At 37.4% G+C, this 25,139-nt stretch overlaps 1 protein-coding gene and 1 long non-coding RNA gene across 8 annotated transcripts in view; one reads left to right on the forward strand and one right to left on the reverse strand.

Moving 5' to 3' along the window:
* Pdp1 (PAR-domain protein 1) overlaps nt 1-25,139 on the reverse strand; it is a 64,101-nt gene that overhangs the window by 27,269 nt on the left and 11,693 nt on the right. The window contains exons 1-2 of one of the 7 annotated variants that reach the window (XM_070215990.1): nt 23,689-23,963; nt 21,609-22,609 (exon numbers count right to left, since the gene is read on the reverse strand). The exons of 2 other annotated variants lie outside the window; for them this stretch is intronic. In XM_070215990.1, coding sequence (XP_070072091.1) covers nt 21,609-21,711 — 103 coding nt within the window. In that variant the 5' untranslated portion in view covers nt 21,712-22,609; nt 23,689-23,963. Of the gene's footprint in view, nt 1-21,608; nt 23,244-23,688; nt 23,964-25,139 lie in introns of those variants that run through there. 4 more of the 7 variants (XM_070215991.1, XM_070215995.1, XM_070215989.1 and 1 more) reach the window with 4 other exon arrangements.
* Nucleotides 13,339-17,232, forward strand: LOC138913167 (uncharacterized). The gene is made up of 3 exons (XR_011418812.1): nt 13,339-14,280; nt 16,659-16,814; nt 16,870-17,232. It is a non-coding gene; the product is annotated as an uncharacterized lncRNA (long non-coding RNA).

Raw genomic sequence — 25,139 nt, forward strand, 5'->3', positions numbered from 1 at the left:
GGGATGTATATATGTACAAATAGTGTGACCTAACTTAAAGTAAGTGTATGTATGTATAAACAGCTGCTTAGGAATATATATGTATGTATGTGTATGTGTGTGTAGCTTATTGCTACAAACATTTTCTTAAATTAAATATATTAATATGAACTTATTTTTTTATTGCCCTTAAATATTTCCGTAATTATAAACATATGTATTTTAATGTTCTATACTCTTTCCAATAAATTGTACACATTTCTTTATTTTTGCTTGCACTATTTGCCTATAAACAGGAAAGCACTGCTATTATTTTGAGCTTAGCTATGGTTGTTTGTATATACTCGGGGGCAAAAGCAGCGACGGCGACCGAGGCAGCGCTGCTGCGGCCAAGTCACGCGGATTTCAATATGACCCAAAGCCCACTGTCTAGCACAGTTCTAAGCACGTGTTGCGGACACACCGGCCACTCACACAGTCGCAAATTAATTGAGAGAGAGAGAGCAGTGCACGTTGAACGGCAAGCGCACTCGAAGATACGGATAGGCAGGCACAGATACAAATGTAGATAGGGTAGCAGATAGAGCTCAAAAGTTTCCAGTCGCTTCGCAATCGAGGGCTATATCGTACCCCCTGCAACTGGTATATACGTATGTATATATACCAGCTGGAGTGCGTGGCCCATGGCCGTGCCAATATTCGGTTAATTCGGCACTGATGCGTCTGCAACACGTGACGTATGCGTAATGTGCTTCACTGGATTGCCTCTGTGCCACCAACTAATTAATGCTGCGTCATTTCAAGTGGGCAGATCGTTTGGGGAAGTAGTGGGGGTCTGGAGCCGGGTGCTTCACCCTCTGGGTAAACCCAAAGGCACGGCGTAGTAGCTGCAACGGAGCGTATACTTAATCTGTTGGCGTAGGTCGCAGTTTTTTTCTTGGAAATTTCGAAAAATATTCAAACTATTCGAGGGTTTATTCAGGTTTTTAAATAATTATAATAATAGTTTGCTGTTGGCATAGGTCCGGCACATTTTCTTGGAAGTTTTGCATTACATTTTCGTTATTTCCAAGCCTTTTATAACTTTGGTTTTTTTTTATTGGTAATTGGACTATTTTTGAGCAATGAATCAAGTTTTTCCCATTTATGTACTTAATAATCTACAATTGCTATAAAAAAAAATTTAAATTACGATAGCTGAGAAATAAAAATTGTACCCTAATTTTAAAATCGGTACATTTAACAGTAAAACATATTATATTTTAATTTTAATATCAAAAATTAGTATCTCAAAATAGTCGGTAACAAGAAATATTTAAAATAAAGTAGTTTGAAATCGTACATTTAAAAAATTTTTTTAGTTTGCCATATTATACATATCCTTCAAGCTTAAAAGTTTCCCCCTTTTCTAAGCCAATTCCTTCGAGTTCCAAGAATATCTTTGTAATTTTTCCACCCCAAAAACTTTTCTATTCCGCCCACCTGTTTTTCAACCTTGTGCTATTCTTTGGTCAAACAAAGGCCTATTCGCAACTGAGATCCCCATCCATTGCCATAGCCATGTGGACCATGTGGAAAAGCGTGCTTCAGTCACCTGTTTTCGAATATCGAGTATACGCCCCGTGGTGCACGGTGACTATTTTAGGAGATGCGAAAGCAACAAGTCAACTGAAACTTCGTGAAATGAAACGAAAAACGAGCGGGACTTCGGGCTCCAATGGCAGAAGGATGTGCGGCAGAGGTTCGCTATTGGCCGGGCTTATATGCCGTGAAAGCCGAGAAAAGGGAACCAATCCGACGGATTCTGCTGACGACGACGCGGGCAGAGAATGACGTCGACAGCGACGCTGGCAGAGGCGGCGGCGTTGTCAGGTTTTCTGTTTGTTTTGTTGTCAGTTGTTGTATTTTGTGTTATCACGTTTCGCTACCACGTGCACCGGTCTCCGTTCGCTGGTGTGAGTATCTGTGTGAGTGTACGAGTGGCTCACTCACACTGGGAGCCCTCAAAAACACCCTCACACACACACACACACACCAGTAGACCGCACTCACATAGATACGCTGTGGCGCTTCGACGGATGAATGAGCCCTGAGAGCGGGAGAATTCGCTAAACAAAACCCAACTGAGGCCAAGACGAAGCTGTTGCTGGTTTATAAATAGCAATTTAAAGCATCACACACACATCCACGTATCGAATCAATGAGTCACACACACTCACACGGCATTATTTTGCATCTGAAGAACAAAAAATACAAATAAAAATAAAAAGGAAAAGGAAAAAACACTGCATAGATGTGCAAATAAAGCAAATTGTGCAGAATAAATATCGGAAGCGGGAACAGAGAACAGAAAAACAGAAACAGAAAGTAAACAAAATAATTGTTTCAATTTTTCAACGAGCACTTAGAGAAAAATTGTTTATTTTTATTACTATTTTATTATTAAATACTTTGTAAACATTTACTGAAACTGTCTTCGAACGATTTTTATATTATTTTACAAAAAAATCAATTTTTGAAATTTCTATTAATAAAGTCGCAATACTTTTTCTCCTTGTGCTGCAAATTAACCCAATTAAAGTCAATTTCTTTGTGGTAGTTTTTAAAAGAATTCATGTTTATGTTTGCTAGCAGTAATCTAATAAACACAAAATAAATGCAAATATATTATAAAAATTTTTAAAAAATATATTGTTTCCACTTTTTTATGATATATTTTGTTTCCATGGAGTACTTGGAAATCGTGGAAAATTTTGTGCATTACTTCAATCAAATGTCGCCGCAGAATTGAGACACCAACACAAGGCAAAGGTGCAGCAAATCAAACCCTAATTAAACATTCTGCAATTTGCTGTGTTCGCATGGAAACCGTCTGGGGTTCTGGTTCCATATGGGGGTTTATGGATCCGCTGGAGAGCGGGGGCACCGGTCTGGCATGGCGACGTTCAAGTCATTATACACGTGTTAGTACAGCAGGTCGTAAATTAACATTTTGCTAAATAATTATTTAGAAATGCTGAAAAGCTTAAACGTTTTTACGATAGCACGACTGGCTTATTAAGAGCCTGCAACCAGTTGACCCAGATAGCGCAAATACGATTACATTTTAGGGTAAATAGGATAATATTCGTAGAACAGGGTAGTTAAACTAAGTTAGGGCAACTAGCCAGTTAATTGTAATAACTTAAAATTATTCGCTCAAAATAATATTTTTTTTGTGAGCCACTAATAATAATTTATTTAAGATAAATTTTGATGACTAAAGGGAACTGCAATCATTTAATTATACGGGCAAATATTAGTAATAAATAGGAATTAATTAATTAAAATATGTTCTGAACCATTTTACTGGGATCCCAAGTTCCCTAGAAATAATTAACAGCAAAATAATACTTCAAAGGTATAACAATAAACTGTTAACTATAAACTGCAATTAAAAGCTCACTTAAAAATAATTAAAAAGAAATAATACCTTAAGAGATAGATTGATCAGCTAAATGGTTCAATTAATATCTTCAGACTTGATTGATAGATCATGAAATTGAACAATTAAAATAATATTTATAAAAATTGGCTGATTGTATATTATTTTATAGCTTAACTAGATAATGCTTTTATCAACCCCTAAAAATACACTCCTTCAAGGTCTTAAACACGCCATATTTTCATTAATCAACTTAGCATTTTATAATCCAATCTCTTTAGTTTCTTTTTTTCTGACTAAACTTTCATTCATTGGCTAGCAATTCCAAAAGGCAAACATGCGCCATATCTACAAAAACCATCGGCTAAAATTTTACGGCTTTATAGAACAAGTTAACAGAAAATAAAAATTATATTGCGGGCGGCTTATCAGTAGGAACTTGGCCAACAGGTTGGTTTGCCTCGCCGCTGACCAGACAATAAACTGAAATTCCATATCTACAAGCAGACAGTTTTTTTTGTTGCGAGGGAATCAGGTGCAAAGTTGAAGTTCAGCAGTCGGAAATTGATTTACGTAATTAAAGTCGAAGGGAGATTGGGGCGGGCAGGGAAAAGCCCCCTTATCGCCCCGGCACTTTGGACTGGAAATTCGAGTAGCCAAAGAGACGAAGAAATAGCAACCAAGCTGACGTCGTCGCCTGGCCAAACATGTGACCCCGCGGGAAGAAAAGCAAAACAACAAACGAACAAGCGACGTCAGCAAACACGGCAATTTGATTTCGATTTCAATTGTTGTCGTAGGGTAAGACTAAGGCAGTATAAATTCTAATTAATCGCCAACGAGTCGTATGCGCGATATCCGAAGGGAATTTTAAGGGGGCGGCGGGAGATGTATCGTTTAATGTAAACGACTCTGTGCACGTGTTTCTGCCAACGGTTTTGCGTCCGCTGATGAGTTCCAATGTTTGAGCTGTCTGCTGTGGGTGGGGGTGAAGTGGGGGGAGGATGACCGGAAGAGGGGGGAGGTGGTTGGTAGGCGGCCAGACAAACTGCCTTCAGCACAAAAAACAATGAATATGAGCAGCTGCGCTCAAAAGAGAGCAAAAGCGGAAGAGAGAATTTCCAGAGCTTTTCGCAGCTTTCCGTTTCGGTTTCACAAAACATCCGCCAGGTGGCGCTAAAGCTTTTGTCGCACAGTGGAATAAATAAGTTGATTTTCCGTTTGAAATAACACAAGAAAATCAGCTATTTATTAAATTAAAAAAAAAAAACGAAATATACAATTTCTCGAAATTCACTCTTTGAAAAAATTACCTACTTGATAAATTAATAATAAATTTGATTGAGGGAAAAAAGAAGAATAATAATAATGTCCAACAATTGACATTGAGCCAAACTACAATAATTAACTGTCTGATGACTTCGTTAATAAGTCTAATTTGTTTAAAGAAATTAACATAATTATACAGACACATAACACATAGTCCATACACTCAATCAAAAATAAACTGCCAACAAAGCGAAAAGAATTGGAGTGAAAACATTTTTTCGTTAGCGTGAATTTAAATGGTTTTTTCGTGCCCAAAAAATGCTGCATTCGCCTTTGTTTATTTATAACTTTATTCATTCAGAAAATGTCAATGGTCGTCAGTTGCTCGCGATAGATGGCGCCACAGCGCGGAAAACACGAAATTAAATTTCAAAAATAATTGGGAAACGTGGTCAGCGGAACAAAATGGAAGCAGCTGCCCCAATGCTAAAAATTCAATAATTAAACTAACAACAAGTTTTTTGGTCTACAGATACACCCACACACTTATATTTATTCATGTATTCAGTTTCCATTTCATTTAGTTTTTGTGCTCACAAAAATTCCTAGACACTTTGTCTTCTGACAGTTCTAAATGTGTAAAACATTGCTTAAACCCAAAATAAAATCAAAGGCATTCTCCACGCGTGTTGCCTTTACTCAACTTACGCCGCCCAATACCTATAAATATAGTTTTCATATTTAAATATACATTTGGGTACTTTTTCCATTTTTTTTGTTGATTGGAAAAACTTACTCAATGACAATTTCCTGCGTTTCGCTCTCAATAAGCTCGTAATGGAAATTAACCCTTTGTTGTCAGAAATGATGCAACCGGGTTTTCAAATTGTCGTTCACATGAAAACTACTTCGAACTAGTAAAAAATGTTGTTTGCATGCACATCTCATCTGCCGCTTAACCCCTCACTGCCCCTCGATTTTAGCCCATGAGTGGCGTTAATTGAGCTCTTTATTGTTGTTGCTGTTTCGGCTATTTTTTTATTTTTTTGTAATTGCCGACGAGTGTTAATTAACTAAGCTGTCGGTTAGCATATAAAGTTGAAAGTGGAAATGAAATGTTTGGTCAATTATTCGGGCGGAATTGTAAAGGAGATTTAGATTAGAAACTGCTATTTCATAAAATATTTTTTAATATTATAGAGGTTTATAGCTTATTTCATAAGGATATTTCATTTTTATATGCTAGCAATTATACTTTCTTTAAAAATTCTTAATATTCACATATTTAGTTTCTTTTACTTCCCCGTAGACGTTTGTTTTATTATTACTCACCATTTTCACTTATTAAACCAATACATTAAATTTTTTGAAAATTCACTCACCTGCAAAGAAACCAAGAAATAAACATATTTTTAATTGAAATCATAATTTGATGTAAAACCACTTAAGCAATTGCTCGCATAGTTTGATTAATTAAAATAAGCAAGTTGTTCATAAAGTGAATAAAATGGGAATATGAAGACATTTTGGCATTTGCAAAGACAATTAATTTCTAAAAATTGTTCACCCAGAAAGGAAATAGAAAAGTGCCTCGATTTAATCAACGAAAAACATGTTTGCCGTCATGTTCAAAAGGGAAAACTAAGAGAAAAGGTAAATGAAAAGGAGACTAGCAATCAATGGCGACATTAAATGCATTTGTCAAAAATGCCAAGACAATTTCTCGATTTGCACTTGAAAATTTAAAATCTAATGCACTCGTATTTTTCTCTGCATTTTTGACACTTTTCCAAGTAATTAACAAAATCAGCCCCCGCCATAGTGGCAATTGAGAAACCATTTAAGAGAGAGGAAAATATGTGAATAATATTTTTTTATTGATTTAGCTGTGGGAAAATTTGTTGTGCACTTTTGTTGGCTCATTAAGTGAGCAAACATATTCTCGCATTTCGTGGCCATTTGGCAGATCATTAGAAGGGGGATGCAAATTCCTCATACGCCCTGTTCGCCATATGCAACATTTCATAGTAATAAATCTGCCCCACTTTCCTCAACCCACGGCAAATGCAATTTCGTCTTTGATCAAAGGCCAAATTGAATTTTCTATTCCATTTCCCACAAGCCGAGTCGGGAATTTCGGAAAATTCTAAAACATATTCGTCCACATCCATCAGACAGTTCTGCCGCCTCTAAGTTTTTATATCCCAGTTCTGTGTTCGTTAACTTGGGGCAGGTGTATTGTATTTACTATGAGTGGGTGGCTTGCCATTTGGCCCGCGGCAAATTTGTTTTTCCTTCTATACTTATATTTTCTCGGTGGCCCATAAATCCATGAGGAATCTTTGAATGAATTAGCTTACTACAAAATTAATTGGCCAGCAAATTGGTTAAAGACTGCGTTGTTATATCAGCCATTTAGCTCAGTTCATTCGTAGTTTACTGTGCTTTAATGTTTACATTTTTCTTGGGCTACAAAAATATCCTGAGAGCTGCCTTACCCTTTCTTCGCCAACTCGAAATCGCCTGCACTTTTCGCTCCCAACACTTTTCACCAACCACTGGCATTTTCCCCATTCTTTTTATTCGTAAAACCAACAATTGCTTTGATTTTCCTGCCATTTTCCGGCCAACCAAACCGCAATGTAATTGAAATGAAAACCAAATTTTAATGAAGCAAACCATGAAGCGACACCAGGCAGACTGATGGAAAAGTGGGAGGATGCCCGGGGATGCCAACTTGGGGTGGAATTTTCATTTTACAGTTTTCCTTTTGTTTTTTATTTTTCGCAACCCTCTTTTATTCTGGGTCCTACATTGTCGCTGTTCTCGTTGCTACTTTAAGTGTTTTTTGTTTGCAGTTTTCCGTCTGTCAGTATTTCCTCTTTTTTTCTTTTTATTTTTTTTTTTGTTTTTTGTCTTTCAATGAATCGAGTGGGGCACACACTACTTACTCACCCCTTACCGCCCCCGCCTACCCATTTCCGCCCCCCGTGGCCAGCCATGAATCGACTTTCATCAAATGCAAACCGTTTCACAGTCTCTTATGCAAATTTTCTTTCATTTTTTTGCAGCTCTTTCAATTTGCGATCTCGTCTTCCTTTTTTACAGTGGCCACTTGCCGAATGCGTTTGCATCTCACATTTTGATATACTGTATAGCCGAACTGCAGCAGAACTTTGCCCAGAAGTCTTCCTTTTTTTACAGAACCTGGCACTTAGTCAATGTCCGGACTTTTGTCTATCCGTCCGGAAGTGTGCTTAAAGCATTAGCTACATTTTCTGTAATTTAGTTCACACATCTCACACGTTTAAATAAAGGAGATTGCTAAACTTTTGAATAAGAAACTTTAAAAAATTATATACAAATTCAATTTAATACCTGGTATAAGGGTATTTAAATTTCCCACCCTAGCATTTTATATTCTCCCACCTTCGTTTCCATTTTATTTGCGTGTTTTTCCCATTCCCAAGTGCCGAACATCACGGTTTAACATCATGGCAATTTACATTATTATATCGCTTGCCCAGGGAAAAAGTAAAAGTTTCTTCTTGCATATTTGCTCGGCTAATTAACGGAATATGTCGATTGCTATTTGATTAGAACCCTCCCAAAACCCCACCCCCTCCCCATCCACTTAACCCCTTTTGGCTGCTCGTGATGTGTTTTTTCTTCTTCATCCTCTCTTTGTTTGCTCAACAAATTAAGTCAACTTTTTGGCAGCTGCCTCAGCTCGTTTTGTTGCTGCTGTTGTTGGCTTAAATTAATGCATGTCTCTCGGTTGGCCTCTTCTCGGCGTGTTAATTGAATAAAAAGCATGTGTGGCAATGGCCAGAAGGGCGGTGTTCGGCTTTTTCCCAGGGGGGCGGTACTTTGTACTGAATACTGGGTCTAAGAAAACAGCAGTGAAATAGTTGAGCACGCCTAGCTGCTCTCAAGTGCCGAGACTCGCGTCTCCACATACATATAAGTCCGCCAGCTGTGACCCAAGCCATCCACACCTTGCCTTTCCGCACCTGGTCAACACAGAGAAAAAACATTTAGGGTGTTCAATTGCGTTGCAAACGTTGTAAAGTGTAAAAGTGTAAGGCAGTTCCAACAACAATTTCTATACAAAAAAATGTTCAAAAGTAGGCCTTTAAAACTATTTTGTATAGAAATTGTTGTTGGAATTGATATACACTTTTAAACTTTACAAAGTTTGCAACGCAATTGAACACCCTAATTGATTTTCTAGGATTTTTAATATATAGTGCTACACAAATTATTTCCATTAAAACAAAGATTATTCTCTTGAAATTAGTTTTAATTAGAATTTAAGTAATTTTCCAATTAAAAAAAATTATAGGAGGGAAAATATGAGTACGTTAACTTTTTTAAAAATTTTTTTCTTTAATTTTTAATAACTTTAAAAATACACGGAATATTTCACAAATTTTATTATACAAATTTTTACTCTTTTAAACAATTGTTTTCTTCCTGTGCATAGTGGTGGGAATCCGTTCTCTTAACCACCTGACCCACCAGGTATCCATAGCTCAGGCCTCGCTTTCTGCCGTGCGCATCTAATAAACGCAAATTGACAACGAGAACCCAGGGAGATGAGAGGCCAAACGAGATGAAAGATGATGGCGATGACTGGGGATAGAAGGGATAGAAGTAGAGGGCAGAACGGAGCGGCGAACATAGTGGAACACTCGTGACACTTTAATCTGGCGGATAGGGTAAATAGACAAAGTAGTCATCAAGTCGGGCTGAATTCCCCCAGCGCCGGGCACACAATGAGATAAGCAAACGGGCCTGACTGGGCAAATATTACATATATCGAGGTGTCAAAACCGACAGCCACTATTATAAGAACAATGTAAGTCAAGCTCGATGATGATGTAAAGCCAAATATGGGGTGTCATTCCGATGATCTAAAGCCGTGTTTCCCCAAGAAATTAGCGATGTGATATAGAAATGCATCGTCAAGTTGGATTTATGACTGGCTAGCCATATAAAAACTTTTCAAAATAATTAATTTAATTTATTAAACAGATTCGTTGACTAATTGACCAAAGATAAGAAATGAATTAAACACTTTTTGCGTTTTATTTACTCTTCTACAATTTTGCTCTCTGCATAATCCGATCCTTCCATAAATTAGTCTTTTGATAATGTCCAAATCCCTATCCATCACTTTAATTATATATGACCCACATAAAATATGCTTTATAGCCGCGACCATAAAGTCCCCATTTAATAGAACGGCTAAACTTTAAAATCGAACACTGATAGCTGATAAGGTGAAACCAGACGATACGCCACAACTATCGAGGGGCACTCGAATCGAGCTTTATTTACGATCCCTACCCCGCAACCATATCCCATGGATAAGGCGCTGGCAGACCCCACGAATCCAATAAATTACGGTGAAACTTGGTTGTGCAAAGTGATTATCTTTCTCGAAATTGATTGGCCATAAATGTGTCGGGGAACGTATCTGCGACCGGGGAGCATTTCGGATTAAAATCACTCTAATAATTCTCTTTGTCATTTCTGCCACTTTCTATAGAGTGCAACACCTCGTTCGCAGATCAACCTTTATTGTTCATCTCATCTCCGGCCGTTTATTGTTCATTTTCATTTTCCCGGCCCAATTTATTGGCCCCATGCCAGGAGGCGGCATTCTCCTGGTATTGTATAATGTCCATATCGCTATATCTATATCTATAAACCGTAGCCACATGCACACACACGTATTTATTGTGTTTATATGTGGTGTAATCAGCTTGTGTCTGCCTTCTGCTGATGACTGTAATCAAGACAATCAAACAACACATTTTCACACTTTATTGCAGTTGGGCGAATTTTTCTAAAATTTATTCGACTTTATTAAATTTACCTAATATTTGTTTTGGAATTTTTATTATTTAATTTTGAGTATGCATAATATTTTGTGGCTTTCTTGTTGTGTTTTATTTTTTTATGTATTTTGTGGAATTTATTTGGGGTTTGGTTGACATATATTTTTGATGGCGGATTAAGTTGGAATATAGACATTAGTCAGGGACATTTTCCGCTCGAACTGCGTCACCCAGTGATTTATGAAATGAGCTAGCAAAGTTCTAGTTCAATGATTCCTATGATTTTAGCGAATGTAAAACTATAATATTTGAACACAATTAGCTTGAAGACATGTATTTTTCTGCGCGGAATTACTTTTAACGTTACCGCCTCAAAAACATTTATATTTTCTACTAAAAGTGATTTATGATAATCTCACAACGTTCTAGTTCAATAAATCTTCAATTTAAATTTTTAAATATATTCGTACGCTTTATTAAATTTTTATTATGGTACTTGTCACAGTATTGAATGTCCCAAAATTTGCACTTTAAGGCAGCCCCGAAAAAACATTTATAATTTCCTCGCATAAACTTATTTTTTACCGGCTAAAAAGCATACAAATTAAGTACACTTTTGGGGGAGCAGAAAAATGTTTCAACTTCCGCTGCTCGTTCAATCTTATCAAACGTCCTTGACGGCCGCAGTCAAAAAAGTTTTATAGCTACCACCCCGAAAACTTTTGGGATTCCTCAGTAGGAGAAATGTTTGTCTTTGACAATTGCCATAAAAAAGAAACAAATTCTAGGTACTTAACTCGTTTAAATGAGGAATTCCTTGTTTTGGCGGTGGAAAAATACCAACCGTTATAGACAAGCAGAAAAGTCGAAGAAAAGCGCACGAAAAATTATGAGAAATGAATGACGTCTAAATGTTCTTGAAGGTTAAGACAAATGGCACATGTTGTCGCCCATTTTCAGGGGGGTTGACAAAAAGTCTTAAGAGTCATCCCCCGCTTTCCACTTTCTGGGCCATGAAAAATTGCGCCAAGATAAATAATTCCAGAAAGGAAAACAAATCTGTTAACAAAAGCCAAGGCAAAGAAATCAAATAGAAATGGATATAAAAGCGAATGACTCATCGGCGTTTTCTTTTTATTTTTCGTGAGGAAGGAAGGGGGTTCGGAAAAATTCGTTGAAATTTTGATGGGCTAAAATTTCATTCTGATAATTGCGTTGAACATTTGACTCTTTAGAAATAACAAAACTCCCTCAAGGTGCTCTCCTCTCCACCGCCCCCTGTCCCTCGATTTTAGCCTAGGTAAAATGTTGTAGTTTTGTGTGCACTTCTGGCCAAGAGCCAAGGCGTCTGCCATCTTGATAAAGTGTTGGCCAAAAAACGTACGCCACATTAGTGGCAGACTATGTACAGGAAGGGGCCAGCGGACCGGGGGATCCCCCCTGGCAACACACGTCTATATGGGTGTAGGTATAGGTATAGCTGTAGGTGTACCGGCTACGGCTATGTATGAGTTACTAGAAGAAATAGAAATGTCATTTGACAAAAGCGAATGCACGAGATATTGCAGAAGGCGAGCCAGGCAAGAGTGGCAAGAGTGGCAGGAAGGCACAGATCGAAGGGGTATATAAGTGGTGCTATGGGCCAGGCAAAATGTCAAGCGAATGCAAGCCAAACTAATTGCAGAGCAGGCCAACAAAGAACACCGATGCGATAGAGAACTATTATAATGACTCGCATTCCCCCGTTTTGGTTCGATTTGAAATGAGCCAATGATGGGAAAAGTACTGAAAAAGTATCACCCAGGAGATAAGGGTGAGATGCCAAATATAAGTCAAGATATGTCATTAAAATGTGGTAAAAAACATAGAAGTTCTTCTTAAAAAATCTCAATCAATGTTTCAATTTTTGCTCATAACTTTTTGATGGTCCGATCTGGGAGTAATATCCATTTAACATCAAGTGTTTCATTCATACCCAAGTGGTAATTATTTATTTATTATTCCGTGGCTAGAAAATGAGTAACTAGTCATTAGTTAAGCTACCCAGTTTCTACGCAGTACTGTGCTCTATATATGGGCTGCGCTTTAAATATTTAATCGAAAGCCCCCCCAACTAATGTCTCGACTTGCACTCCCTGTGCAGTCCTTAGCTTAATGGCCAACAAATTGTTGCTTTGACCTGACTCAGCTTGACCATATTTACTGGCCCCTCCCCCTTAAGCGGCCCACATGATGACCTTATATACAACAACGTAAGCGCCACTACAATCGCAACTTTAGTCACGCACATAGGGCTAAGTTACTCAGACCCACTCAAAACAAATTAAAGCTCAATTTGCCTTCGTTATAAACTAATCAATTTTTTACAACCCCCTCGCTGCCACACAAATTTTTATTGAAAACATGAGGGAATGATCGAAAGTAGAGCAATTCAGCAATAATTGAGATTGGATACACATTTGTAAAGAGCTTTGGTTAGGGATGCGTGTTCAGGGCAAGAAACTGACAAGGGTTCTCAGAAGCATTAAAGTTGATAGTGTTTTGACATTGGGGAAAGATGACAGAGCAGGGAGCCAAGGATATAAATAAATAAATAATAGAAAGAGCGACAAAAACATATTGATATCGATTGAAATAATCTTTTTTAGTACTTCCTTCAGCGATAACACATACCCCTTATGACTTATAATCCCCTGTTTATAGAATCGCATTATACACATAGCCCAAATTGAAAAATAAACTGCAAGCCAATAGCCAAATTATTTATAATATCTCTTCACTAGCCCCCGAATGTCTGTGAATCTGGCTTGATATCGATTTTGTGCGATAAAAATTGCAACTCCTGCGATTTGACTTATCATAAACATTTATTGATAAAGTACATATATCTACAGACTGTCAATATCCAAGGGACTTTAAATTGTTTGTGCAACAAAAGCCGCTGACAAAAGAAGTCTCTATGACAAATGAGCCAGGAAAACAAATAAAATTTCAATTCCAGCAAGTGAGATTATTAAGATCGATGTGTGTATGTGTTATTAAAAAAGGGGGAGATAAGCGTAAAAGAGGGCCACAATTATATCAGACCAATAAATATCAAATAATTGAATCTATCATAATTTTCAGGAAGTTTCACTCGTGTCAAGTTAAGGGTAATCTAGGAATGTTCATAGCACGATCAGGTTATTTGCTATATGAGTTAATATATATACAAATATGAAGAACTCTTAAGTAATTCCTAGAAGGCTGTTAGCCATATCAACAGTCCCAGTCATAAACGAGGCGGTAAAAATGCAATTCCTAGGCGAAAGTGATAAGAATTATTGAATGCTAACCCCTTTGATCCGCAAGCTAGCGCACCGAATGAGCCATAACAAAAGTGAAAGACCAAATAACCTTGATATCGATCATTTTCCCGTCTTTAGTGTTTGTTTTTTGGCTTTTTTTTGCACAAATTAAGGTCATCTGCAAAACCTTATCGCAGTTGCCAAGGACAGAACGGCTAAAAATATTTAAAGTAGCAATAAGTTGAAAAAAGGTTTAAATAAAATAAAACAGAAAACGTATTTTAAGTTATCTGGAAACAATTGATAATTGCGTCAGCAGACGCCCCCAAAATTGAAAAACTAATTGAAAGAACAACCCAACTAGAAACACACATTCTATGTGGCAAGGCAAATTTTCCAAAAATATTCTTGTGCAATTAAAAATAAAACGAGCGAATGGCAAAAGATATGCAGAGAATGAAAACAATTTTAAAAGGTAAATTAAGCTAATGGATGTTTTTTCGGTGGGGCGGCGGAGGGAGGCTGTCTGCCAAGACGCTCCAAATTGCAATTACTTGTTGCAGCAATTTTCATTTATTTCGTTAGCTAATTTTAGTTTCTTTGCTTTTTTTGGATCTGCCCATTTTCCCAAAAGCAAATCATTTTAGGCACTGAGAAATATAAAAATGTTTACTATTTTCCCTCAGTTCAGAATGTTTATTTCAAATCATTTTTCACGCTTTCTTTTGCAGATTTTTTCTTTCGTTTTTTTCATAGTTCTTTTTTTGTTTTTTTCTACTTTAGTGCTCATCGTTCAGCACATGATCAGCGGTCGGAACTACGTCAGCAAGGCGAAAAAAACTGATTATGCTAGAGGAAAAGCTAAGGTAAATGTGTGATTTTTGTTGACCCGCGAGAAAACTGATTAGGAAAATGTGCTTGGAAAAATCCGTTTTATGTGCCTCTGATAGTGTGCTGTGTATATTTATACATTTAAATAATCTCAACGGGGGTAATTTGTCAAATGTCAAGATCTGGGTGACAACAGTGCGTATGATTAAGCTTATACTTATTACAAAACCCTATATAAATAACCTTGAAATGGGGTTGAATTTAAGGGGGTAGGTTTGTAATCGGTTTAGGTTTGTTTATAGTTTTGTCCAGGCATTAAAATATTAAATATTTATCAATACTTTCATTTCCTAAACCTTGACTCCAAATTACGCATTCGCAGACATAGCTGCAATTTCATCACAGCACCGAAATATTGCCTCGTGTCTCACTTTATTAAACGCTAAATGGCCAACTTTGTTTGCCCAATATTTTATTTTTTTCTTTATTTTTTGTTAGTTGTTAAACTGAAACTCGTGATTGAGTTCAACTAATCAAAGAGCCAGTCTTAACAATTTAAGCACGCTTTCCGCCAGGGGCAAAGAAAAAATAAAGCATGAGGGGCCTAAGGCAAAGCTCTCTTGTTTTCTTAGTGTTAGTTGAAACAGCAAGACGCTAACTTGGCTTAAGATGCTTTAGTTTGGCTTACATTTTCCTGGCAAATGAGGCGGTGGGAGGTGGGCTTAGGAAAAATGGGGGAAAACGAGAGAAGAGAGTACCGAAGCTAGCATTACCGGCTCATAAAAGACAATAACAATTACGAGACAAAATGAAAACAAAAACGTAAGTGAATCGCCGAGAGATTTTCTCAGAGAGTCTCTGCGCATGTCTCCTGCTTTTTGGAGACTTGTCTCCAGCGATTTTTCTCTCTGTCTCTCTGTTCCACCCACTGAGTGTGTGGGCGTCGTATTTCGAACATGTCCTTCGAATTTCCGGGTTTTGCTACTTTGACATTTGCAACATGCTACGCCTGGCTAAAAGCAAGAAGCAGAACCAGTCAGGAATATCGTACGGGGCTTTGAAAGCGGGGCTACGAAAGGGGGATCTTGGGGGATATATCGTGGCAAAACATTCTTCGTATACGAGTATTTTTTTTTTTTGAGGCCCCAGCTGCTTCGGCTTCTGCTGCTGCTGCTTCCTGTTTACAACCAACACATGTTCAATTCATGGGGCGAACAAGGGGGTGGCAAACGGGAAAGGACGACAGGACATTCCTCGGTGGAAATCTGTGCAATGCTGGCGTATCGGGGGTATCAAAACTCTATATGGGTCTGTGTGTCTCTTGTGTGCGCCGCCAAAGGAGGGTTACTTCCCTTTTGTATTTTGTCGATTTTTCGGCATTTCGCGAACTTTTATTTCTGTGTTGCCATTTCTATTTCCCATTTCACTGCTTCCTTCCCCCATTTTTGTTTTCCATTTCTATTTTTCTTTTTGTCCTTTTTGACGTCATTGGGGCAAACAAATGAAGTCAACATTATTTCATTTATGGATTTTGTTATTAATGTTGCACGAACTGTGAATGTTTTAGTGCCTCTTGTCGGTGTGTGTGTTGCTGTTGCTGTTGCTATTGTTATTTTTAGTGCTCAATTTTGCTGCCTGGCTTTCGTGACTGTTTTCCAACTTCCTGCCAGTTTGTTTTGTGTGCCACTCGGGTTCTTGTTGTTGTCCATCATTTTGCCAACAGAAATTCCGGTGGCAACGCCTACAAGCAACTTAAAGAGCACATAAAAAAATGTTTACTTAAGGATCCCTTTAGTAAAAAGATTTTTATGGGATAAAAGGGTTTGGGGAAAATGAAAAATACATTATTAAAATCAAAAGCATATTTTTCAGAACACCGAAAATAAATCTGAATATTCTTTGGCAATTTCAAATAATTTTTTTTTTGAATTTTGAAATAAAAATTTCTGAAAATAAATTTAAATACTTTTATTCTACCTGTTACATGTTAAAATTTAAAAACCATTTCCCATTTTCTTGCAGTGCACCTGAACTCAACAAAACTGAAGCCGAAGTCGGCGGGCGGCAAATGCCAAAAAGTGTTGCCTGCTTTCAGGCGCCGCCAAGAGGATAATACGTATACGTCTAGTTGTCCGTGTGTTAGTTTCGGATTTAAGTTACCATTCTGCAAGCGCGTGTGTGAGTGTTCGCTCGCTTTGTGGTATTTAACCTTAATTTGATTCCTTTTTTTCAGCCATTTTCCTTCTACTCTCCTCTTTTTCTTTTTTTTCGTGAATGGCTGCCTTCGCCAGGTACAAAAAGTTGCCGACGTCCTTGCTGCGGATGATACAGAAAGGTTGGCATGGCCAAATGCCAGCGAATAATTTCCTACTTTGCTTTTTTAAATGGCAAGTCAGCGAAAATTGATTAAACATTTCCACTCACACCTTAAACCAGATATATAGATAATGCTGCAGATATGCGACTTTGATACGCATCGCGATCTTTTCAAAAATAGCCATGGCAAACATATTGTTTGACCGCAATTTGTGGGAACAACGAAAAAATTACCACCAGCTGCCTGGCATGACAAATTCACACGCCAGCATTTTTCCCTGCTCAGTTTTTAGTTTTCCCCCGCTGCATTTCTTGCCCGAGCGCATATATATTTATGAAAATATTTTTCACACTTTGTAGCCACTTTTGTTTGATATTTCTAGTATGAGCTTTTCACACATCTCGCTTAATTAAAATGGCAAAAACACATGCATGTTTTTTCTTGCTATCTTGAGATTTGCACACCATTCAACGTGGGCTTTTTCAATTAAAAGTTTTAATTGCATAGAGCCAAGTCAATGAATCAATGAGTTTGGTAGAACTTTTCCAAAGGGCAAAGCCGGATTTTCAAGCAATCTTCACCGTTCACAGTTTGATGCATTTTAATCTGCATCTTCGCAGGTGGCTGACAGGCATGCAAAATGCAACCCAAATGCATGGGTAATCGATGTGATTACCTAAACATGGATTCACTTTGGCTTTGACTTTATCAATTGACGACACTCACACACGATGCCTTGCGGAGATTATGTCATTGGAAAAAAATTCTAGATTAATGATTAGCTGCTAATTTGCAATCAATAATGATGGGGAGGCAAAAGGAGATAGTCAATCCCTGCCACTTGTTTACTCGGTCAAACAACAATTCGAGCTGTCATTTATTTATGCCAATTGCCGGCGCTTCGTTTTATGCAACATTGACATGCAAATCGAATAAAATATAATTGCCCATCAGCTCGACAAAGACAGCGTGGTTATAGAACGAGACCGAGACACATGGCGTTTGCAGATAGCATTTTAAATTCCACTTGAAATAATGCATTCATTTGCTTTCATAATTCAATTGTACGTCATAAAGGTGACGGCAGGCAATTATGTTTCACTTTAAAGTTTGCTTAACTGAGCGAAATGAATATAAAATTGGATTGGTTAAATATTAAACAGGCTAAGTGATTTTGCTTGGCATTTTGGGATGTCCTGATAACATTTTCATAAATATTATACTTATTCTAAGGAGAGCCGTTCCATTGTTATTTTGCTTTAAAAATATGTAGGAAAGGAAGGATTTTTTTTTAAATGATTTAAGAAAAGAATTCGAAAGATTGTTGTGATTTATAATTTTAACGAAGGTTTCAACCATCATTAGTGATGATAATACAACATTCTGTTGGTAAATCTTATACATCTCTTGAGACATTTACCCTTCTGTAATTTGATTAACTTGACAATGCCCATAAATTTGAATAAGAAACTAGTTCTTAAGAGGTCGCCTTGGATACAACTGGAATCGGGCGAATAAATCCCCTCGAAACCGGCGACTCATCCGACTTTGAATTGGATCACCAGCTCATCAGCTAGATACAAATCAAATGCCTTCGCTTATCAGAGGAACTAAACCAACTTTTGAGCTTTGTACTCGACGGCGGCACACGCAGCTGTTGGCTTTTTGCTTTTATTGTCTTACACTCGAAGAATTTATGTGGGCTGACAAGTGATTTGTGCCAGGCGAACGACTCCTTTTCTTTGCAACTAAGTCCAATCTTATCTCCGCCCCTTCGGCAGTTTGATCATGTAAGATTTTTTAGTTTAGTGCAGCTTATCGCTCACTTGATTTCACCCTGCGTCCCTCTCAATTTGTCCAGTTACACTGGTAAAAATAAGATAGTTTTTAAGTCACATAAAATAAGTTATTGGTTGCAATTGAATATACTTTTTCAGTAGTTTGCTTCCTTTTTAATATTTATTTTCAATTTTATTATTATGGAAAAAGATATTCAATAGTCATCGTGAAAACTTTTGGGCCTTACAATTTAAACTTTTTTTATAGAGATATATTACAAAATTATAACAATTTGGTTCAGTGTACCCAACGCTCTTCACACTTGCCCCTGGCTATCTGTAGCTTATCAGCCTGTTTCACCCTCTTTTCCGATGTTTATTTTGCCGTATTTAACTAGTGTGTTTTATAAAGCGTATTTTTCCTTTTTTTAATGCGGTAATCAAATGCTTGTTAACACACGACAACGCTTGGATGATAAGAGGTACAGAAAAAATAAAACAAAAAACTAGCTCAACTAAAAAAAAGTAAGTGGGTTGCCTTAAAACCTGTGCTACAATAAATTAAAATATAAAATACAAAACTTTTAGCCAGACGGAAAAGGTTTTCCACAAGTGAGTGCTCGGGTTTCCGCTTATTGATTTATGGAAACAACTCGAGAGCCAAATGAAAGGGGAGACTTGGGCCTGCTTTTCATTATGCTGACCGATTATGACACTTTTTAATGGAATTTTCTCGTTCTGCTTTTATGCTATTGATTTCTGGTTACGTTGCCGCCGGCCAAGTGGGCGTTCCTCGGTGGGCGGGGCTGATGTGGAACCAGCAAAAAATAAAAAAAAATGCAACAGCACACAAAAATGGCAAAAATAAGAGAATTAAAATGCTTTCTGAATCGAATTGGTTCCCAGAGATGGGTTTCCTTTTTTTTCGAAGCCATATGCTGGTCAAGACCAATTCCTTTCTTATGCAAATGTCTTGGAACAGATTTAAACGGGTTAAAGTGTGGGTGTGCTGAAAGTGCAGACAGCAAGATGGTGCTGCAAAATTGCTGTGTAATTGTTTGGAAAAAGAAATTGCAATTGAAATGCAATGAAAAGTGGATAACAATTGCAGAAAAGTAAGATAAACGACGGCCTTGGGATGATAGATAAATGGTACCCGCAGAAATCAAAGGACTTCATAAAGGATTTTCATTTCCCTTCAAGGGAAGAAACAAATTTTAAATTTTAAGTAATATTGATTAAACTAAATGAAGTTATATATTTTAAGATTTTTAAAATTTATAATTTTGAACTGTTATAATTTTTATACCCGTTACTCGTAGAGTAAAAGGGTATATTAGATTCGTGCAAAAGTATGTAACAGGTAGAAGGAAGCGTTTCCGACCCTATAAACTATATATATTCTTGATCGGGATCACTAGCCGAGTCGATCTAGCCATGTCCGTCTGTCCGTCTGTCCGTCTGTCCGTCTGTCCGTCTGTCCGTCTGTCCGTCTGTCTGTCCGTCTGTCTGTCTGTATGAACGCTGAGATCTCGGAAACTATAAAAGCTAGAAGATTGACATTTTGCATGCAGATTCTAGGCGTTCCTACGCAGCGCAAGTTTGTTTCAAAAGGGTGCCACGCCCCCTCTAACGCCCACAATCGCTTATATACGATTTTAAAAATTTCAATATTTTGGAAAAGTAAAAATGCAGTTTTATTGTGTTTATCAATACCTATCGAAATGTAGAAAAAATTTTTTAAATCGGACCATTCGTTAAAAAGTTACGGCGGATCAAAGTTTTTCTCCATCTCTTTCGCACTCCCTTTAGCTGAGTAACGGGTATCTGATAGTCGGGGCACCCGACTATAGCGTTCTCTCTTGTTTTTTTTAAAGTTAAAAAAGTAGACTCAATAAAATAATTACAAAAGGTGCTCAATGTAATTTATTAAGTACCCAATAAAAAATCCAATCACTTCCGAAAAAATTCCATTAAAAGCCCACCAAAATGTCAAGCATTTAACCCAAAAACATTCCTACAGACACTAAAAACTAATTATATATAAAAGTTCGATTGCTGTCCCAGATTGCTCAATGGGTTAAGGCATTGATAACACTGTCTCGGTGTCCGGCATTTGTGAAGGGGATGGGAGGGGGTTAATCGAGGCGGATCTGGGCGGGGTCAGCCCACGTTCAATGTACTTCAATGACCCCACAGCCACGAGTGCTACATGCGACACTCGGTTGACTTGACCATGTTCCGCACTGTGTACACTTTAACCTTGTGACAACCCCCAGCTCGTTTTCCACCCCACCCTCTCGCCTTCACTTGTGGGTTAATAGCCTTATCAATTTTGATTCGATGCGTACTTCGACATAATCCGATAGATAGATAGATAGATGGATAGGTACTTGCATTACTGCCCTAATGAAAAGCACTGGAAGTGGCTCCACAAATGGGTCATCTTTTGCCGAAACCATCCCCCAAATAAAACCCACTCCCACAGCCATCAAATTGATTTATGTTTGGGAAGACATGAAAAATGTTTCGGTTTTATTTTAAACATTATTTTGCCATTAATTTGGATTTGGGTTATACGAAACGTGTCCAAATCTTCTGCCTGCCACCCCAAAAGCTTCCCCTATTCCCCCCACTATTTTGCATATTTCCGGACGTGCGATGACCCAATCACAGAATAATTCGTATTTTATGACTTTCCTTTTTTTAGGTTTTGATGTGGCTTTGAGTCGTTTTTTTTTGGAAGTTTTCAAGTGCTAGCAGATTGCCAGCACTTGCGGGTAATGTTTTCTTTAGTACATACTATTTTTGAAATGCTTCAATTGGGTTTTTTATTAGAAAACCTATTTTTACTACTCGGTTGTGCTCTCTACTCACCATTAATGCCGCTGATCAGTGGATAGTTACCATCACGGCCGCCAATTAAGTTTTTTAAACCAGTTTCGATCAGTGTTGGGGACGATCGCTCCCTGTCGCTCATTTTTTCATAAAAATTTCCGAAATTTTGTGATTATACACGAACCAAAAAGTGTCTCGTTGCGGGTTTTATACTGGCCTGCAGTTTGCTTTCGCCTTGTTTAGTTATTTTTCGTTTTCTTTTTTTATTGGTATTTTTGCAACAACAATAGTTATAATGATGTTAATCTCACAACAATAACAATTAATCAATTATTTAATTTATAACGAACGAAATTTGTATCTCACTTGGTTGGATATTTTGATTTGGTTGCTTAGTTTAGTTTTATATGTTGTTAGGTTTTTGGATCACAATCGAAATTAATTTAATTAAACCTTTGAAAATATTGCACGTTTCCCGTTACTTTTTATTGCTTTGTCTATATATATACGAACTTTCTCTATAGATTTTTACAGCGATATTCTTTTTATATATTTAGAGATGTATATAGATATATTTGTATATTATTACTTTTGTGTTGGATTTTTGTTATGCTGGCTATAAATAAAGGCACCGCGAATTCATTCAACAATATTTTTATGTTTTAACAACAACTTTTGCGAGTACAACAAGAAATGTTGGATGTGTTTGTTTTTTCGTTAAAAACTAATTCATGTGGCTGTTAAAAAGTACGTTTCGCTGACTTTTTGGTTACTTTTTGTTAGGTTTATTTTTGTGTAATTGAATTTGTTGTTTCATTGGCTAATTAAGCTATTTTTATAGCGCTTTTCCTGCTGCAAATGCCGAATGCGTTTGGTTTTCTCTAGTCGCAGTATTTTATTTTGCTGTGGCTTTTCTATTTTGTTTCTCCTCGGTGTTTTTTTTTTTTGTTGACAGTTTTCAGTTTCAAAAACGTTTAACGCTGAAATTTGTTGTTAGGCTTTTTCGATTCTCGTTTTTTATTTTTATTTTTGTGGCGGCACTAAAAATAAAATCAATTGCTTTTTGGTTAGAGTTCTGCTTGGCTTTCTATATATATTCTCTATTCTATATACATATGTATATGTATATTTTGTAGGTATGTGATATCTTATTGTACAGTTATAAAGCACTAATATGGCATTTGCAATAGTTGGTCGCCCGGCGTGCGACAGAGATGGCAGATTTTGGTGAAGAAGAAGACGCTGCAGCAGCTATTATTTTTTATTTTTGTGTTCTTTTTTTTGGAGAATTTTAGGTATAGTTATGGGTGAGTGGGTGGCGGCGAGAGAGAGACGGCGAGAGAGTAGGCGAAAAACGACGAGCGCCCGACAGGGAAAATCGATGAAAAATGTTGACAACAGAAACGCGAACAACAACACCAAAACACACACAAACGCACCGAGGATTAAGGATTTTTATTTGAATTTATTTATTATGATATTGGCTTTCTTTATAGGTGATTTAATTTGATTTTTAAGGGTGTGTATTATCCTTATGCTGATCTTTTTTCTTGAGAGGATAGAATTTTCTTTTTAGTTGTACCGTTTATGCGGTGCGTTTTCTGGTATCCGCGTATCCGTGCGTTTGTATCTCAACGAACGACGCTCGACGTGTGAGTGTTTTAACGTGTGCTGCTGTTTTTACTGTAAAAATACGATTCGGCTGCGCTCGGCTCGATTCGTGCGATATTGTGGGTGTAGTTGTGGCCGCTCTGCCGGCGTCGCTGTCGACGCAAAGCGCATGTGACAAGCGCCTACGAAAAACCGAATTTCGAAGTTCGAAAGGTCGCCGAAAAGTGGGAAAGAGAAAGAGGCGGCGGAAAGAGGATGCGGAAGTGGGGCCGACTCTACACAAAGCTGAGATGCATTTCCCGTATAAGAGAGGGAGACAGAGAGAGAGTGAAATGGTGGAGAGTCAGAGAGATAGAGATTTAGAGCGGCGGGAGAGAGTGCGCGCAAGTCAGCTGATTGTTGTTTCTGTTTGTTTTACAATGCTTTTTGCACTATGAACATTACACTCACATTTCCCACAAAAAATATACACATGTATATAGATATATATACAAGCAGACAAACTTACAAACACGCGCTAGTTTTTTGGTTTTTAAAATACACATCAATTGGTTTTAAACTGTACACTTTTTCAACTGCCTGGCAGTGACACGTGCTTTTTGCTTAAGATTTTTAGGTTTTTAGCTAATTTTAGAGCTTTCATTATAGTTTATCTCCGCCTTTGGTCACTGATTTTTGACAATTTTTTCTGATTACAACTTTTGAATTAATTTGAATTTTTTCTTCTTGATTTATTATGTTTTTAGTGTGGCTTTTGTGGCGCTGAATGTTCAACTAACTTCTGACTGGCACACGCGCTCGTTTCGTTGCAAAGTGTAAAAATGTAGAAACACGCCGCCTAAAATGAGAGAGATTCAGTACGGAGAGAGAGAGCGGCTAAGGGCAAACTCACAGATACAGATACAAAGTATGCTCGAATACACAGATACAAAAACGCTTGAGCTTAGAAAATGGTTCTCCCACTGTGCGATTTCGCTCTCTTTTCTGCCCGCGTGTTTTGGCTTTTTTATTTTTGGCAAACTTTTTCGTTCAGCGCGCGCAACTTAAAAAAATAAAGCAAAATATTGGCTGATATTTATGAAAATATAACTAAAACAGAGAGATACTAAGCTTGGTATTAAGCTTTAGTTTGGTTACTCTCTTCCTTGCCATGCCGCCTAAAGCTCAGTCTGTACACTGCGAAAAAAATCTACAAATCTGTAATATCAATACATTCAAGTAACAAAGCTTTTTATAAGGATCACATAATAATTATTAAACATAAATCTAAAATCTATTTAAATAAATAATTACTCCATTTTTAAAAGTATTTAAAATAATTGTTTTAAATTTATCGCATGTGAAACAGAATTTGCGTAATAAAAGTTCATATTTCCTGACTGTTCTCTCAGTGTAATGCTTCTAATTGCCTTCTAATCATTTGCCCGCTCACCCATACTCGTGCAAAACTTTTGGCATTTTCCACTGCGTCTCAAAGTTCACATTTCGATATTGCGGCTCTCGCGCGACTCTCTCAAAAAGTATCTCGCGGACGACCGGAGTATCTGAGAGATCGCTGGCGAGCCGGCCTGTGTGCCTCTGGCTGAATTTTTATTTATTTTGTTTCATTTCAATTTACTCATGCAAAAGTGCTGATTTTTTTCAGCTCTGCCTGGCTATTACGTCAATGGAACAAAAACGCTGACGTTTGTGGTTGTACGAATACGAGTATCTCTGTCTGTATCTGTATCTTTGGCCGCAGCTGTAGATGTATCTGTAGCTGTATCTTTGGCACTGCGGCAACTATAGTGTTCATTTCAATGTTTTTAGGTTCTGTTCTTCTCTTGCTCTCCCTCTCTGATTTATCTGCCATTCGCGAGTTTCTTTATTTTTCACTATTTCGGTTGTATTTTTTTTGCGATTTATTTTTTTTTTCTGTTATTATTTCTAACATGTATTTTGCGGCGACGTCGACGCCAG

The sequence above is a fragment of the Drosophila takahashii genome, chromosome 3L (genome assembly GCF_030179915.1).
Source record: "Drosophila takahashii strain IR98-3 E-12201 chromosome 3L, DtakHiC1v2, whole genome shotgun sequence".
NCBI lineage: Eukaryota > Metazoa > Arthropoda > Insecta > Diptera > Drosophilidae > Drosophila > Drosophila takahashii.